General features: G+C 38.3%; 2 protein-coding genes across 9 annotated transcripts; both read right to left on the bottom strand.

Annotated features, from left to right (window-relative positions):
* Positions 1-395: 395 nt before the first annotated feature.
* Positions 396-12863, bottom strand: LOC113682115 (BDNF/NT-3 growth factors receptor-like). Of its 8 annotated transcripts, none has more exons than XM_089185184.1 (16): positions 12788-12856; positions 11484-12228; positions 10602-10774; positions 8598-8810; positions 7599-7788; positions 6899-6981; positions 6612-6674; positions 6427-6491; positions 6047-6134; positions 5830-5960; positions 5034-5118; positions 4590-4717; positions 4005-4154; positions 2850-3007; positions 1971-2338; positions 396-1525 (listed from the first exon to the last, which is right to left on the bottom strand). In XM_089185184.1, exons 2-16 carry the CDS (start codon positions 11518-11520, stop codon positions 1172-1174), a joined length of 2286 nt encoding a protein of 761 aa, XP_089041310.1. In that variant the 5' UTR covers positions 11521-12228; positions 12788-12856; the 3' UTR covers positions 396-1171. The 8 variants fall into 8 exon arrangements, with proteins under 8 accessions (XP_089041310.1, XP_089041308.1, XP_089041312.1 ...); XM_089185182.1 differs by having other exon boundaries at positions 8598-8813; XM_089185186.1 differs by lacking the exon at positions 11484-12228 and having other exon boundaries at positions 12788-12863.
* LOC149038805 (uncharacterized) lies at positions 12213-16103 on the bottom strand. The gene is made up of 3 exons (XM_089185692.1): positions 15357-16103; positions 14440-15173; positions 12213-12228 (listed from the first exon to the last, which is right to left on the bottom strand). The coding sequence occupies exons 1-3, from the start codon at positions 16101-16103 to the stop codon at positions 12213-12215; spliced, it is 1497 nt and encodes a 498-aa protein (XP_089041818.1).
* Between the last annotated feature and the right edge of the window lie 415 nt (positions 16104-16518).

Consider the following 16518-nt stretch of genomic DNA (forward strand, 5'->3'; position numbering starts at 1 on the left):
GGGTACGTGTATAATTTCAAAGACGAACCTACTGGCTCAATGCAATTCAAAAGCTTATAAAAAAATTACAAAGATATAATGATAAACCTTTCGAGACAGCTTTTCGTAAGCATACAGAAGCAGAGTGTGCGAGTCATCTGCATAAATAATTAATCACGAACCCTTCATTATACGTTCAGTCAAAAATTTCCAAATTTTTTTTTAAAGTTTTTACGCCGCAAAAAAGTTCAATACACGAAATTACTTCATGCTCTGCATTACCTTTCTTCTCCAGTGTGTTGCCAGAAAACTACATCTCTCTAGCCCAATCAGAATGGAGAAGTGTTTCATGCATATTATCAAGCTACTTAGAAAACTGATTCTTACGCCAAGGACAAACACTAGAAAATAAAGACTACAAAGAACTTGTTCCTTTATTTTACTAAAATTTTACACATAAATTCTCTCTCTTTCTTTAAGCAAATTATCATAGTTACTCATTAAGAAAATATACTCCAATGTAAGTGTGATGTGATCAACATAATTGCAATCACGTTTTCGATAAAATACTCGTGCAAACTTGTTCGAAATAGAAGTTATACGACTAAAACACCATGTGCATATCAATTTGATGGAAGTCAAACGATTTCTGTAGCAAAGACAATTCTACCATCGAAATCAAGCTTAAAACGGGCGAATTTAGATCAAAGCCCATAAAAACATTTTCAAATTTTTCCACAGCATGAGGATTTTCGATATGACACACAATATTCATTACTTAATGAAGGGTTTTTGATGCGTTTCCTCTTAAACTGTAATTGTATTTTCGATTTGAAAGTACCAATATTCAGAATTCTAGCGGTACAGTTAACCTTGTATCCAAAATACTGATTCACATCATGTGATGATTATAATCGACCTTCTAAACAATCAAATGGGGCCGATATCGAAACTCTAATGAAATATACTGCAGTGTTTCAGAGGGGAGCCACTCGTATTAATAAACTACCTTTTTCGATGGAAGTCAGTCTGGGTCTATCGATCTCTCGTTAAACTACGTTAGTCACAATTTTGGTGCAAAATTTGATCGTTAGGGTCTTGTCGCACTTTGCCGCCATCTCCAAACGCTCATCGGTTGGGATCGCCTTGCTGCTTGGTCCATAAAGAGGAGTCCAACAAACTTCTTCCAAACCTACGCAGGTTGGTCTGGATTCGATTCCACTGCAGTTACCCACTCTTTATCGCCATCTTCGAGCAGTTTCTTCCGCCGAGCAGCCATTCTAATCTTCTTTTCAGTCGGCGATAATGGCGGTTCGTTAACCAAATCTGTCCCGTTGACTGCAGTTAATTCTGAATCAAGGCTTTCAAAGTCTTTTTCTGCAGGAAACTTAGATTTGCTTCCCCCAGACTCTTCTCCGTCTTCGTCATCTGTTCTAGGGTTAGCGTCTGCTTCATCCTCTTCAAAGGAGTCCATCCTTTCATACTTGTGAACAGTTCGCAGGGCAAGAATGTTGACTGGAAAATGAACCACCTTGGGAGGCTTTGACTGGAAAGAAGAGAAAATAAAGAAAAATATATGAGATGTGTAAGCATTTCTATTCAATCACTGTTGTGATTTTCAATGTTCATGCAGAGGGGATAGACGGGAATTCCGCTAAAAGTACCATACATACAAACGAGACAAAAAACCAGCTTTTCCTCTCACAACCTTTGAGAAGTTTACTCACTACATTTCAACACCACTGTTGACAAAAAAAGGAATAGTCCAAAAGTTGTTATTTCTGTAGCTGGTGGATTTTGGGCAACGTAAAGAGGTAGCTCTAGTGGAGGGAATATCCATTCAGAAAAAACGAAGAATTAGCAAAAGAAGCTACAAACCGAAAACCTCAGTGATATTCACAACGAACTCTGCTTTCAATTCTTTTCCAAACTATTGGAAACCAAAATATAACTCGCTCTAAAAGAATGTAGGAATTATCAAAATCACTCACTGGGGCGTTCGGATTCTTCAAAATGGATCCTCTTCTACGGATGACTTCACCAGGCACCATCACATACTCATGATCCTCTGGATGTACGATCACTGACGTTTGGGAATCCACACATGACACCTCCGATGAAGGACTTTCGGCTTTTTCTGAACAATCCCCGAGTTCTTCCGAGGGATTTCCGATGTATGTGACTGGCGGTGGTGATTCTGAAGAAATAATAGTTACTTCCACATCGGATGAAGTCGGTTCATGATCGTTAGAGTTAATCTGGTGGACTCCGTTATGATTAGAATTTGGTTCATCTTGTTCGAGGCGAAGAGGACGAACCACGGCGATCGGCTGTGCGTTACCTTTAGTGTCAGGAGAAGCTAAAATCAAAGGTGAAAATGACGTTTTCAATTAACAATTCTGCTTTCAACCATGCAATTTATTAATTTGGCATCTGACAACACAAGTCAAACAGTAAAACCTTACACCCTAACATCAGTATGCATGTTCTCCAAACTATTCTCCATACACTTCCTAAAGTGCTGACTACGAGAATTTGATAAAAAAAATAATAATAATAAAAAGTCAAGAGCTTTTTTAGTTGGGGATCATTTCCATTATTCTTACGACCTTGATGTTTGATTCAGCGGTGATGCTGTCAGGACAAATTAGTCTCTTAGAGGTCAAAGAGTTAAGTTTTAAGGAAAACATGAGCGGAACTGAATCCTTGAAGTAGTCCGCCGCCAAATGAACCTCAAACTTTAACTTAGGAACGAGCCACTTAACACGGTCAGTTAAATATATCGCTAACAAAGAGATTTGTGCAATGTTTTTCTTTTTTCGGAAAATACCAATTCTGCTCAAGTCAGTATCGGTAACAGCCAAACAAACCTTGACTCTCGAGAAGTGCCGTTCGTTGTTTCACGTTATCACTAGTCGTAAGACAGGGTACAGAGTGGCCCGACATCAAAGACATCAGCGTTGACTCGAGTTTTTGAACCGAAGGTCTTCTGTCAGGTTCTACCCAGCACTGAAGCATCAGCTCATATCTGCAAAAGAAGGGTGTTTTTCAGGGCACAATTTCGAATGGGATGTGGATGAGGTCTGAGTAAACCGAGGACTTTAAATGGTTACCCGCGAATTCTAGGTGCAAAACCTGCGTAAATTATACGAAAAAAAAATATGTGCTGTTGCTAAATGCCTTTATTACATTAAAGCTAAGATCACACGTGTTTAAAAGCAACATTTTTTAATCATCTTTTTATGCGAAAGGAAGATTTGTAACAGAAGTAGAGGGCTGGACGTGAAGCCTATTATTAACGAGAGACTTCATCTCAGCCCTATGCCACCGTCACATAGTTATCCAAGCAATATAAACTAAAAAGACAACATTTTACGTCATAATCACAAATAACTTTGAAACTAGTAATTTGTAAATACTCGATGTTTTCGAAATATTTGCTGTAGTTCATTACATCACTTGTGATAAGAATTTACGGATCCACGTATGTAAGAATTTAAAATCTCATTAACTATTTAATGACCCTGGGAAGAGTTACCACGACTTGAAGACCCCAATCTTCCTCTCTAATATAGAAGGCATTTAAATACGAAACCACTCTGAGACTCTAGGTCTCCTTTCTACAATAATTGAAAACATATCTTATATCCAAATATATTACAAAAGAGCACTTTTTGCCAGTTCAGGTGTGTACACAGAACCTCCACCCCCCCCCCCCCCCAACAATCCAACAATGTTGGAATGTTGGTAAAACTAAACAGTAATTACGTCTTGGTATTGTTTGAAGGGGGGGGGGGAGGGGAGGAAGAATTCGATTTCAGTTATATCACGTTAAAAGTCCCAAGACTTTTAAACGTCATTGCAGCTCGCCACACATGATAATTCTAAACAGTTAGCCGATGACTTTTTTTTCACGTCTAGCGTTACTCAAAACCAATCAATGGTTCACTTACTTTGTTCACACAGGATTTTCTGAGTTCAGAGCTTAACACAAAGTTTGATCAAGATAAGCAGTGGGCACTTACAGTAAGTCCAGAACATTTCCTTTGTTGTGCGGTTCAGGCAGCTTATACAGCTGATCTTGTATCACACTCTGTAACACTTCTTCATCTGACAAGTGTTCATATGGTTGCTTACCACCTTCTACAATTTCCCAAAGTGTTACTCCAAATGACCTGCAAAATCAACAAATATCAAACTCGCACTTTCTCAACAGATTCAAGGCCTCTCTCCTCTCTGTTACATCGTAGGAGACCACTTATTCGTAAAACCACCGAATCTCTTCTATTCTATTCTACGATGGCGAAACGAAGAGCAGTAAGTTAGCCCACACCTGATGGCTATAGTAAATCGGCGCGAAAGCGGTCTATCTCAAACCTAACTTCGACAAAAGTCTGCTACACCATCACAAAAGGAAGTGGGTTAGGGAAGGGGGATATAATGTTTACGTCACGTGTCTCCTGACTCTGTAAACGATTGGATGAGAAACAAAATGGTCCAATCTACGCCTTGGTTGGTCCCCTTATGTTCCACGAGTTCTACAAAAACTCTGAATCCTCCTTTTCCCACAAACAGCTGACCAAGTCCGTGAACTTTACACTGCTACTCACCAAACATTTCCCTGACTTGATGGTAGTTTATTCACCAAGGTTCCGTCTTCTTGAAAGGCCACACACTCTGGCGCTAACCATCTAATAGGGATGGTGTTTGGGGCTTGTGGTCTGTCATAGTAGTCATTCTGAAACCATACATAAACCACGCTTTTCAAAACTCTCAGTCATTACCAAAACGCAACGACATTGGTTATAAAATTCAATCTCATAAAGTGAAGTCTGTCTCCAAGGAATGCACATTTCAAGATGGCAAAACATTTTTGAGACAAAAAAAAAAGTGCCTTTGCGTTTGGGCCTAAACTTTAAAAGTATTGAAATAAGGGTGCACTTGCAACTTAAAATACATGAATGATTGTCAGAAGTGTTACTGAATTGCAGAACTTAAATGTTGAAGAAAATTCAGGCTTTCCACGAGGTTTGAACCATATGACCCTATCTCACCTTGTAATTACATCTTGCAATTCCATAGTCACCAATTTTCACGGACAAATCAGGAAACACCAAACAGTTTCGCGCAGCAAGGTCACTAAAACAAAATTGCAAATCATTAAGTAACAATTATCCAAAATATAGCTGTAGTAAATAAAAGTTAAGTAAACTCGCTGAAAGCAGTTATCACAGAAACCAGAGAGATCAAAAGCTACTGAGCCCGACCACAAACTGCAAGAAAAGGTCGCTTGCAGGTTATTTAACAACAGGAAAATTTGCCAGAATGTTCGGGACAGGTGTAAACGGAGTTTAACATCGCTACAGAAAAAAACAGGGTTTATATTTTTGTGGATTTCGTAGAAGGTCGTCCATTCGCAGAAACAAAATTTAAGCCGAATAACCCCACAAAACAATAGGCGCAAAATTCACAAGACACAATTAAATTAATAAATCTGCAAGCAAATAAGGTGTCCATTCGTAATCTTCAAGTTAGAAAATTTAAAAATATCACGCTTCTTTTCACGTAAATATTCTACTGCTTCCAGTCGTCTCAAACTGCAATAACTTGCTCCATCAAAATCGAAAACCGCTTAGTCGCAAAATAAAACCTGAGTTTTTCACGTTACACGGTAAGAGGCTGTCAGCGTGGTACGTAATGCAAGTTTAATACTGAAGCAATGTAGTAAGACCCCATAAAGATTTGTTACCCCATTTCTCAAGTATTATATTCTCTCTTGACTAAGTTTTCCGACTAATTTAATCTTTATATGCAGGTAGTCGTTACTATACACAAGAAAAACTCACACACCTATGGTAATAGTAATTTGCATGTAAGCAATGAAGTCCAGAGGCGATATCAATAGACATGCGCAAAGGTAGCGGAACACCATCCCGCTTCCTGTTGGAACGTTGATCCAGAAGAAATTTCTTCAAGTCTCCCTGTTAGGTAACAAAAAAGATATTCAACAAATGAAGAATTTCTATAAGCATTTGAAGGAGGTCTACAACATAGATTTCTATCTTACCAAAGGAGAATGTTCCAAAACGACCAGAAATGGTTCCTGCTCTGTTGACTGTCCTAAAACACTCAAAACGTTTTTGTGCTCAACGCACCTATTTGATTGAAAGAAAAATTGGAATAAAAATCATATAGTGTTCACCTTAAACACTGTAAATAATTATGATATTTAGTCACGCTAGGTGAAGTTGAGGTAGATAATTACTGTTTGGTCAGACGGCATTAAATAGTATTTTGTTTCAACTTTCCAATTTCATAAACCAGTGCCAAAAAAAGGCCAACTTTCCGTCAAACTTTCGAACTCTTTGAAATAAATGACAAAGACATTTTTTTACAGCTTTTTGTGAAATGAGAGAAAAGACACATTTGTTGATTTCAGTTACTAACCTTAAAATATCCGTTTCCTTGAGGAAACTTTCCTTGGCTTTTGTGTCAGAATGTTTGCGCAGTTCCTTGAGTTGAATGAGTCCAAAACGAATCAGTTAAACAACACCACAGTGACTTATTCAAGTTCTACAAACTACATGTTATGAAGGAAGATAGTCTTACAGAAACGGTTCAAATCTACTTACTTTCACCATCACTTTTGTTTTTCTCAACCCTGTTTTAACGCGAAGTGCATCTGCTTCATAAACCTCAAGGGAATGGAGGGTATGTGTCATTTCAATTGTAAAATGGTTAACAATATGAGACCACAATTATTTTAGAACCTGTTGTTGCTAATAATGTTCTTTTAAAATGTCTGGAAAGAAGTGCGCATCACACCAACCAAACGATACCGTGAAAAGACAACCGTTTTGAGGTCAACTATGATGTTTCTTCCGATTTTGTTTTGTTTTGTTTTTGTTTTTAGACTCACCTTTCCAAACCACCCAGTCCCGAGTTCAGTACCAAACACCAAACGATCCCGCGGGAACATATGTTTGAAGTGCTGGCTGTAACCTGAAAGTTATTCAGACTTGTCATTTAACATGCGCAGGTGTGTCTATTGATGACGGAAAAAGGAAGCGCACGAGCGAACGAAGAGGCGCGCGCACCAATGGAAAATGAGTTGAAGTGACGAGCGGCGCCCTAACACTGATCAGAAGACCTCCTAATTATTAACTAGATAAAATTTTGAATTTTGCTACGTTTTCTGTTGACTGAACGAAGATATTTGGTGTTATATAGTTGCTAGATACAACGACAAAAATATTCCATCGGAAACAAAAAAAGGACCCTTTAGTAACAAAAGTTAGAAATCCATAAAATCAACTCATTTTCTCTTGTATCAGTAATCATTACCAACATATTACAGCAAAAAAAGTGAATCGAGTAAGAAAATCCAAACTATCGTTCTACGAAACGTCACACTACTGTTAATTTAGCACAATCAAGAAAGTGCCATCAGAGAGAAGGTATGTTACTCGGCCAGTGATTTAGTTGTTGTGTTTTTTTTTCTCCTTTTCCTTTTTGACGAGAGCTCTCTAATTTAGGTAAGATAGTGAAAATATTAGTTTCTCGCGCACTGTCCCTCGATTTTCGAAGTTTTCCTGACAGAAACACAACATATATTTTACCTTTAAAGCCATATTTGTCAGCGTCCTCTCGGAGTGGCCTGTAACCCAAAATAGTAACTTTACCATCAGCCTTGTCAAAACAATCCACTGAGCTCTCTGTGATCGGGTTAGTGAATCCCATTATGAAACTATCTGGACTGGCTTGATCTTCATTACTCATAGTGCGGTAACGACCGCGTATGGAGGCAAGCTGGAAAAAATAATAAAAAGCTTTCCTGTTGATGTACATGTGTAAACCACAAGGATTCCTACTGATAAGTGGTCATCCTGAGTGGTAGAAAAAAAGGATCAGTGAATGAAATCTGCGCTGAGAATTACCCTATAAACTGAAAACTTCAAATGCGTACACGACTTCGATTAAAAGAGCTCAACACAAAACGAAAAAAAATGATGTCTTTTATATTTACGCACCATACCGAATCTGAATTCTCCCTGTCTGCCTATAGAGAAGCTGTCAAATTCTATGACTTTGGTGAACTTTTCATCACCAAAAGATTGTATTAATTATTTTTGCGGTTTCCATAGTTTTCATTTCTGTCGTCTATACTGATGCAAGAGCAACAGCATTAACACAGATTACAAAAATTTCCACGAGTCGAAATTATGTAAATCTACAAATTGTGTTCTGCAGCATTACAATAATGTGTCATTCTTTCTTAATTAGATGGTACAATTTGCCTTTAAGCGAGTACAACTTCTCAAGCTGTGACTGCTGTTAATCGCTTTGAATTTACCTTCAATCATCCAAAACCTTTCAATAATTGCTTGGAAAAACTACTTATCCCACACAGCTGTAAGGAAACCATTAAGTTAAATAAATTGTACTTTCATTATTTCAGTAGCAGCTATATTCTTGTATACAAGGGCCTTTACACAAATATTTCTGGTGTCATGGTTTTCTCAGTTTCACAGTAATACCAGTAGTCCCTCTAATAGATACATGACATAATTCTTTCAAGATGCATAATTTGCAAGTACATGACTTGAGTTCATTAATACCTTAGGTATCCAGACTGGTCCTGATGCTCTCCTATAGTAATGATACAACAGCAAGGCAATCACCACCACTAAACATACAGCTGCTGGCAGAATCATGGCCACCATTGTAGCAGGATGATTGCTACTGTCCTGCATCTTGATCTTGCCCCCTGCTGCTGCTGCTGATGGTGGTGTTAGGGTGAAATTACTGGTGTAGGTTAACATTCTGTAAGTCTGCTTTGTAAGAAATTAAAGCTCATAATTAACAACAACATACAAACGTATCAAAAATAAAATTAACAAAAAAAAACCTAACATGTTTATGTACATTGTCTTTTATTTATGGCAAATGATTGGGTTGTGTCCCTTTTAAAGAAAAAAATTATTGTATTGGTCAATTTTCACAGTTCAAGTATCAACAAAAAGAATGGTTTCTGAGTATTTTGATGGTGAAAACTAATTTAAACAATGGAATGAAGAAATGAAGGAATAAAGGGGATGTGATGAAATCACCTATCACTGTTGGGTAAGGACTCTGAAACAACACATGAAACCAAAATGGCACAAAATTCTTTAAGGAGTTTGAAAAATGAAAGCAAAAGAAAGAGAAAAAAAGAAAAAGAAGAGGAAAAAATACAAGAGAGGTCAAAGGAAAAAAAACTAGATTTGTAAGAAGGGAGCTTACGTCCTTCAATTTATGAGAAAGTGTCTTTTTGAGTAAATTTCATGATGCAATCACTAGTGTTCAAGATCAATCCAAAAATCCCAAAAAGTGCTCTCAGTTAAGTTACAAAATTAAGGCAGCAACATTTAACAGTATTTCTAGCAGGAGAAAAATGAATGAATTATTAGTTGAGTGTGGCCCAACAAATTGTGTGAATTTTCAACCAAAAAGTTGTGGTAAACTCATTGTCATTTTAACCACAAAGTTTCAGACTCTTCGTACGATTTGTTCTAAGAGAGGTTATTTAAGTTTAAATTTGTCCAGCTTAAGATCAATTTCGAGTCACATTCTACTGCACACCATTATTTCTGAACTTTATCTAATTTTGTGGGTCGTAACATTAGTATCACCTCAAGAGACAATAAAATTTAAAATCATTCGGATGCATACATTTAAGAACCTGTGCGCTTTAATTCAACCCTAAAAAACTAATCAATTATTTTAAAAACAATCTCTCTGTTAGTCAACTATTTAATATTACAATGTCTATTATAGGTTCCGGTCACGGATCTTTGAAATTTTTTCAAGATCTCAGAAAGTAAATTATTTTTGAAACTCTAGAATCTAGTTTTCATTTCTTTCCGTTGAATAACTATCCTGGTTGAAATGCTTAAGTAGTGAAGATGAATCCTAAAAAGTCATATACCCTATACATTCCAATGAACGATTTTCTCATGAATCTCTCTTGTTAATTAAATTTTTAGCAATGAAGTCAAATGCGTATAAGTGCTCTGAGTAATTCAAGCAACAATGAAACATGGAAAAAGGCAGGAGCTACGATCACCACAAAGAAAGTTTTCAAATAAATAGAACAAAGGATAAAGGGAATAACAACAAAGCGACAGTTTCACGGTAAACATCAATCTTTTAATACGCTGAAAATATGCAGAGCTGTCACCTTTCATGTTGGTGACCTTTCCACATGCATTCCAACTTAAAAAAAAAAAAAGAAAAGGACCAATGCCTGTGCTGAAAAGGCTGACGGAGGTGTTATTGAGCAATCGATACAACGAGAACAAAATATTTGCACATAATGGATGAATTTACAAGTTCATGCACAATATACATTCAGACCTTCTGAGCGTACACGTGTTTACATCCGAAAAACGTGACTGAATTTCTATTGTGATAATCTCGATAGAAAAGCGATCGTCGATCGCCCACCACACCATTGCGACACTCCTCGAAGAAATTCAATTTAAAACGTCTAAATGTATATTGTTTTGAGATTCTCAAGTACGAAGTACAATAAACTCATGAAATACGAGAGAACATTACCAAAATATAAACAATATTAGTACCTGAATGTTGCAGGAAGCTTCATGATACCTCTTTCCCCTTCCTTGATCACGTATTGCTTCCAAACAAATGCCTCTTTCGTCCTTAACACTACGTGGTGCCTTTTTCCATTTCAGTTCAAAATGCGAATTATTATCAACAAAATCTAACGAGTTATAACGGCTCACTTTATTGCCTGAGGAAAAGAAAGTCGGGAACTTACAAATTGAAAACTAAACCTTCATCGTAACGATAGAAGCCTTGCACCATCGGCCTGTACACGTTTGGCTAGTGTCAAATTGCAAATAGACAAAGTACACATATCAAACACTGCGATCTGTTGACTTGTCGGCAAATGACAACAAAAATAACCCTGTCAAGTTTCGCTCTTAATATTCAGAGCTAAAGAAAATTGACCCAAACACCTTCTTGCTGATTTTTCGTCAGCTTCACAGTCCCTATAAAGTTAACTTTTTGTGTTTTATTGGAAAGAAGAAATGCAAAATTTGAGCAAATCTTAGGGTATTTTTTTATTTGGCTGATAAGCTAACAAGATCACTCGAACCGTCTTTCTTGTGGTTGAACACGTTGTGGAGAAAACCATTCGTGACAAGTGACATGTTTTCATCCATAAAAACGACAGAAATATTGTTGCTATGAAAAAAAATGTTCACAGCCGGAAAGAAGAACAGTTATGCACTTGTGTAAAGCTTTAAAGTGTTTTCTTTGATGAGAAAAGTCCAGCTCCAAGACCACGCGTGATTCAAACAAGATTCGCAACAAACGCGTTTTCGGTGTTCTGGCGTGACGGGAAGATTTCGTTTGCAATTGACAGATTTCTCAATAGATTCTTTAAGCCACGGAGTTAAAAAGACTTATTGAAAATCACTTTTAAAGCAACATACCTATCATTAGTTCGTGAAATACACCGCGCATTGCCATTTGATTTGTCGTTGCCTCAGTGCTTTGTTGCTATTGTGTCGCACGAGCGTGATTGTTTGATCTTTTCACACATTCGAAAACCTGATCGAAACTGGATGATCAGGACGCAAAATTGCTTCTGTCGACAAAAATGATTCTTCCGTTCACTGATGGGACTTCCCGACAAAATGTGCGTGCTTGCGACCTTGCTTCTGGAAGGCTTCTAGAATTGTGCAAAAATACTCCGAGTTTACATCAGCAGCGCATGAAAAAATTAATTATTCCACGTACGCGAAGTAAACAAATGACGTAGTAAGTGGATGACCGCAGGTGAAGATTACGATCTCGTGGTTCAAAAACGTGTTTACTGAAAATTCCATTGACCGACGCAATTAGTTTTCTGTCATTTTTTTCCAAAATTTTCTGAAAACATGAGGATATTAATGTCAATCACATTCCATTGGAAACTGTGATGATCGTCAAGAGAGGATCAACTACAGCGTAATTGACCTTTAAGTGATCGATTGCCAATACATATTTACTTCTTTTCTTCCCTCTTGGTATTTCTGTTCCACAAGGGATATTACAACACGACTAAAAAATGCACTATTCACAAAGTTACATATGTATTGGTCGTAGGAGCGATGGCTTTTTTTCAGAGAGAGACAATACATCCATCAATGATCGTCTCTTGGTAAAACTAACTTGGTGTCTCATAAATGTTCTTTCCTATTGAAGAACAAAGCAACATATTATTTCTTTGGTAATCTCAAGAGATTATAGTTTATAATCTCTTGGTAATCTGGAATGAACAATCTCATGTGAACATGTGAAGCGCCTTAACACCTTTTGTGCGTGTAATCATAAAAATCATTCCGAAGCAGGCGGAAAAAGATTGATAAACTAGCCGTCCACTCCGGGAAAAAAAAGACCAATCAGATGATAAAGAAAGAGCGGGGAGTGACGAGAATTGTTCTTTGCTCTCGACTCGCTCGACTCTACCATCCTTCTATTTGTCACGGCTTACTTTCTTTGGTACAGTAAGGGTATTGGCTATTTGCTACTTGCTTCATTTCATCTAAGAGAACATGAATTGGTGTTCTCTTCAGTACTCGGTCAAACTCGGTCAACCGAGAGTTTAAATACAACTACTATATCTAGACTGTAAGTAAATATCTATGTAACGTCTTTCGCTATCGGAGTATCTTTCAGGACGAGAGGGAAGTGTTGTGTGAACAAGCCTTTTCTAACCAACTTGGTCGTATTTTACAGAATTAAATTAACTTACTTGCAACTTTACGGAACTGCAAAACAATATGAGACACGCCGACGCCATCTTAACTCAATGTCAGTACCCAGCCTCTGCCCCAGATTGCTCGGCTTCGTCCCTAGTCCCCAATAAAATTTTATTGTGACTGAACTCTCCTAAGTCAGGAGTACATTGTAACCATCCAGGTGAAATCCCTCCATGGATCAGGAGACAAGGAAAAGCTTGGGTTGACTGGACCATCAACACCTTGGCTACACTCAATCAGGACAGGAGCCTATGGGCTCCTGGTCAGGATATGCAGTTTTTGTAATTGTAAATTATCGGCAAGACAGTAGAAAGCAGTTAAATCAGCGAAGGTTTCGCACGTACCTTAATTATTCTTGCTCAGCGGTCTAAACCGACAGAGATTAATTAATAGATGTGTTAATTATCACTCGTACGATCCTAATCTAGCTGTCAGGAATTTCCTGATTTTTGTTCTCTTCTAAACTGACAGACTTTTTGTTCTACAAGCTGCAAGTTCTTCCATATCTCTCAAAAACTATGGAAAAGAGGCGATTCACGTAAGACTTCACCCTAACTACATTAAAAGGGACAGTGGAAAAGAAATCCCAGAAGCATGGATGCCGACGATCAATGGAGAAAACAGTAGGAGAGTCGCGCGACAACGGACCGCTGACTTCTTAGTAAAAGAAGTAATAAATAAAATAAAAGTCTTTATTCCATCATAAGATAAAACTACATATCTTATGTTACAATGAATTGAAAAAACTACAGAAATCTACATACATATTATGAATTAAAAAGTATATCATTACAATAAATGGAGCTTAAATATCAACCTATTTACAAATGTGTTCATAAAGCGCTGTGTATTAATTTTCGGGCGCGCGCAGCCTTTTTTCCTGAGATTGTGTAGATATGTCTTTTGGACAGGAATGATATCTTTCAGGGGGTGGCAATCCGTTGATTTTAGTTTCTTCAAAATGTTTCTGTCTTGTTTGTTTAAAAGGTTCTTGATAAAAACTGGAAATGAGATAAAACCGCGTTTATGACATCGGTCTAAAAAATTTTGTACAACCGTAAGATCGGACTCAGATGCCCCATAGACTGAAAGTGCATAGCTAAAATTAGCCAAAACAATCGATATAAAAAGATGATCAATCTCTGCCTGAGAGTAATGTTCCTTTCTCAATGTTCGTAGGACGTGTAAACACTTGTTTGCTTTGACAAGCTTAGTTCTTACATGCTCATCAAATTTTCCATCACTCTGTAAAGTTACTCCTAGTAAAACGAAGCTATTACATTGGGGAATATTATTAATTGGGGAGTAGAGTACATTATGATTTTTCTTTCTAACAACCAGCTCTTTACATTTGCAAGGGTTGCAGACCATTCTATTGTCTTTACACCATGTTAAGAACTGTCCTACTAAGTCGGCAGACGGGTCACTATTCCTAGTGATAGGTGAAAGAATAGTGGAATCATCGGCATATTTAAAAAGCACAGGGCAACCATTAAAAAAAATCTCCAAATCGTTCAAAAATATATTAAAAAGATACGGTCCGCTTACACTACCTTGTGTGGTTCCTCTATTGACAAGTTTCCACTGTCCTAAAAAATTATAACTAACAACACGTTGTTGTCTTGCATAGAGGAAACTATGATACCAATTGATAATGTACAGATTTAGAGGTAGCTGTTTCAGTTTGGCAGACAAAATAGCATGGTTCACAAAATCGAAAGCCTTACTGAAGTCCATGGTAAAAATTCGCACTGCGCTATAGTCACTACTATCTAAATACTTGTATGTCTGGTGCTGGATAGCGAGCAAGGCATTTGTGCAACTACCCGCCTGTCTATATGCAAATTGGGTGTGGCTCAAGTTGCTCTCAATGACTGACTGTGCTTGTGTACGATACACGACCTTCTCAAACAACCGGGCAATAACGGGAGTGACATTAATACCACGGTAGTCTGAGTCCTCTATAGGCATGTTCACTTTGGGGAGAGGATTAACATTTGCCCTTTTCCAGGAGTCTGGCCATGTATGAGTAGACAGCGACAGATTCCAAACGTGAGTGACGATTGGCGTGAGTAGCTCAGCACAGTCTTTCCAGATCCAGTACGGGAGGTCGTCTGGTCCCGTTGCGGTTTTCTTTACATGAACTAAGGTATTCCAGACACACCGCTCAGATATTTTCGGGGGCTTTACACTGTCCGGGATATCCATATCACTAGGTCTAACGTAAGTGTCATCATAGCACAGGTTGGCGAAGTAGTCGTTCAGACGAACTAGAGAGTTCTTGTCCAAATTTATCAACGATGACCTGCGACGCTGCGATAGGGCGTCCACGCCCTTCCACCACTCACCGCTACCAATGGCAGCCAGTTTTCTTCTGTTCTCGGTTATCAGCTCAGAAATGCGCTTATTAAATAAAGACAGGCGTTCCTTATTCTTTAAAGATATATGGGACTTAGTCCTCAGCATACACTTGACTAATGGGGACATCCAAACTGGGTCACGCGATGACATGCGTACAGATTTTTGCGGCATAAACTTATTCATCACTGCACGAATCTTTACCTCAAGCACCTCGACCGCCTTGTTTATGTCCACCTCATTGAGGACGTCACTCCAGTCCAGCGCAGTGAGTGCCGTATAAAATGACTGTTTCCGATGTTCCCTACAGTCCCGCACAAGAACTTTGCGGCGCATAGGTTTAAGCTTTAATCCCGCCGGTAAAACAAAGCCTTCATGGTCTGTCTTAATAAGCATATGTATGGAATATGCTTGACCGAACAGATCCGCTCGGTTGGTCATACAGTTATCCAAGCACGCGTTACCCCGCGTGGGAAAATCAACCACGAAATCCCAGCCAGACAAAGCCTTAAATTCTTGCATATCCAAACGATTTACATCGCCACCACAGACAATAGCCGCTTCTGGGTGTTTGTTCAACACAAGGTCCACAAAAGATATTATATAATTAATTAAGTCGAGATCCTGGTAGCTATGCTTGGGAGGATTATACAGGCCGCAAATTAGCATAATGTGATCGGACGGCAACTGCACTGTTAAAGCAATAAATTCATATAAATTGGACCGATAGACATCCAAGACTTTAAGACTGTCTCTCACATAGACCGCAACACCCCCTTTTTTTCTTTTGTCCAAGTCTGCCCAACCTCTGTCCCGCCTGAACACATTGTAATTTGGGATATAAGTAATCGTATGTTTCCGCTTAAAAATAAGGATTAGTATCGCTTGTGTTTTCAGAAGTTGCAGAAATTGCCCTAGTCGCGCCGCATCTTCTGAGAAAACGCATGACATAAATCCTCAACTTTACTAGGCCCCATGCGATTTATACGTAGCGTTCATTACTGCGAAGATCACTTCCCTCTTCATTTAACAATCCGCGGTTCAAATACAAGATATTTATATAATCAAGGTCGTTTAAAACACGTTTCTATATCGTCCCTAAAACCTAGATTTACCTATGGCAATTAATTGCTAAAAATGGAAAGCCACAGTTCTTGTGGCTGAACTGTAATTTTGATAGCGGCTTTAAGTGCGCGAAGGCAACGAGCGCTGAGGCCACGAGCGCTAAGGCCGCGAAAACCGCGCACGCAAAATCGCAAAGGGCTCACAAAACCGCCGGCAATGGACACTACTGTCGGAGCTAAGCAACGAAAAGTCGGAGGCGATACAGATCCACCAGTTAATTACGATTTCGTGGAGCTCAGGT

The sequence above is a fragment of the Pocillopora damicornis genome, chromosome 10 (assembly GCF_964200805.1).
Source record: "Pocillopora damicornis chromosome 10, jaPocDami1.2, whole genome shotgun sequence".
Taxonomy (NCBI): Eukaryota; Metazoa; Cnidaria; class Anthozoa; order Scleractinia; family Pocilloporidae; genus Pocillopora; species Pocillopora damicornis.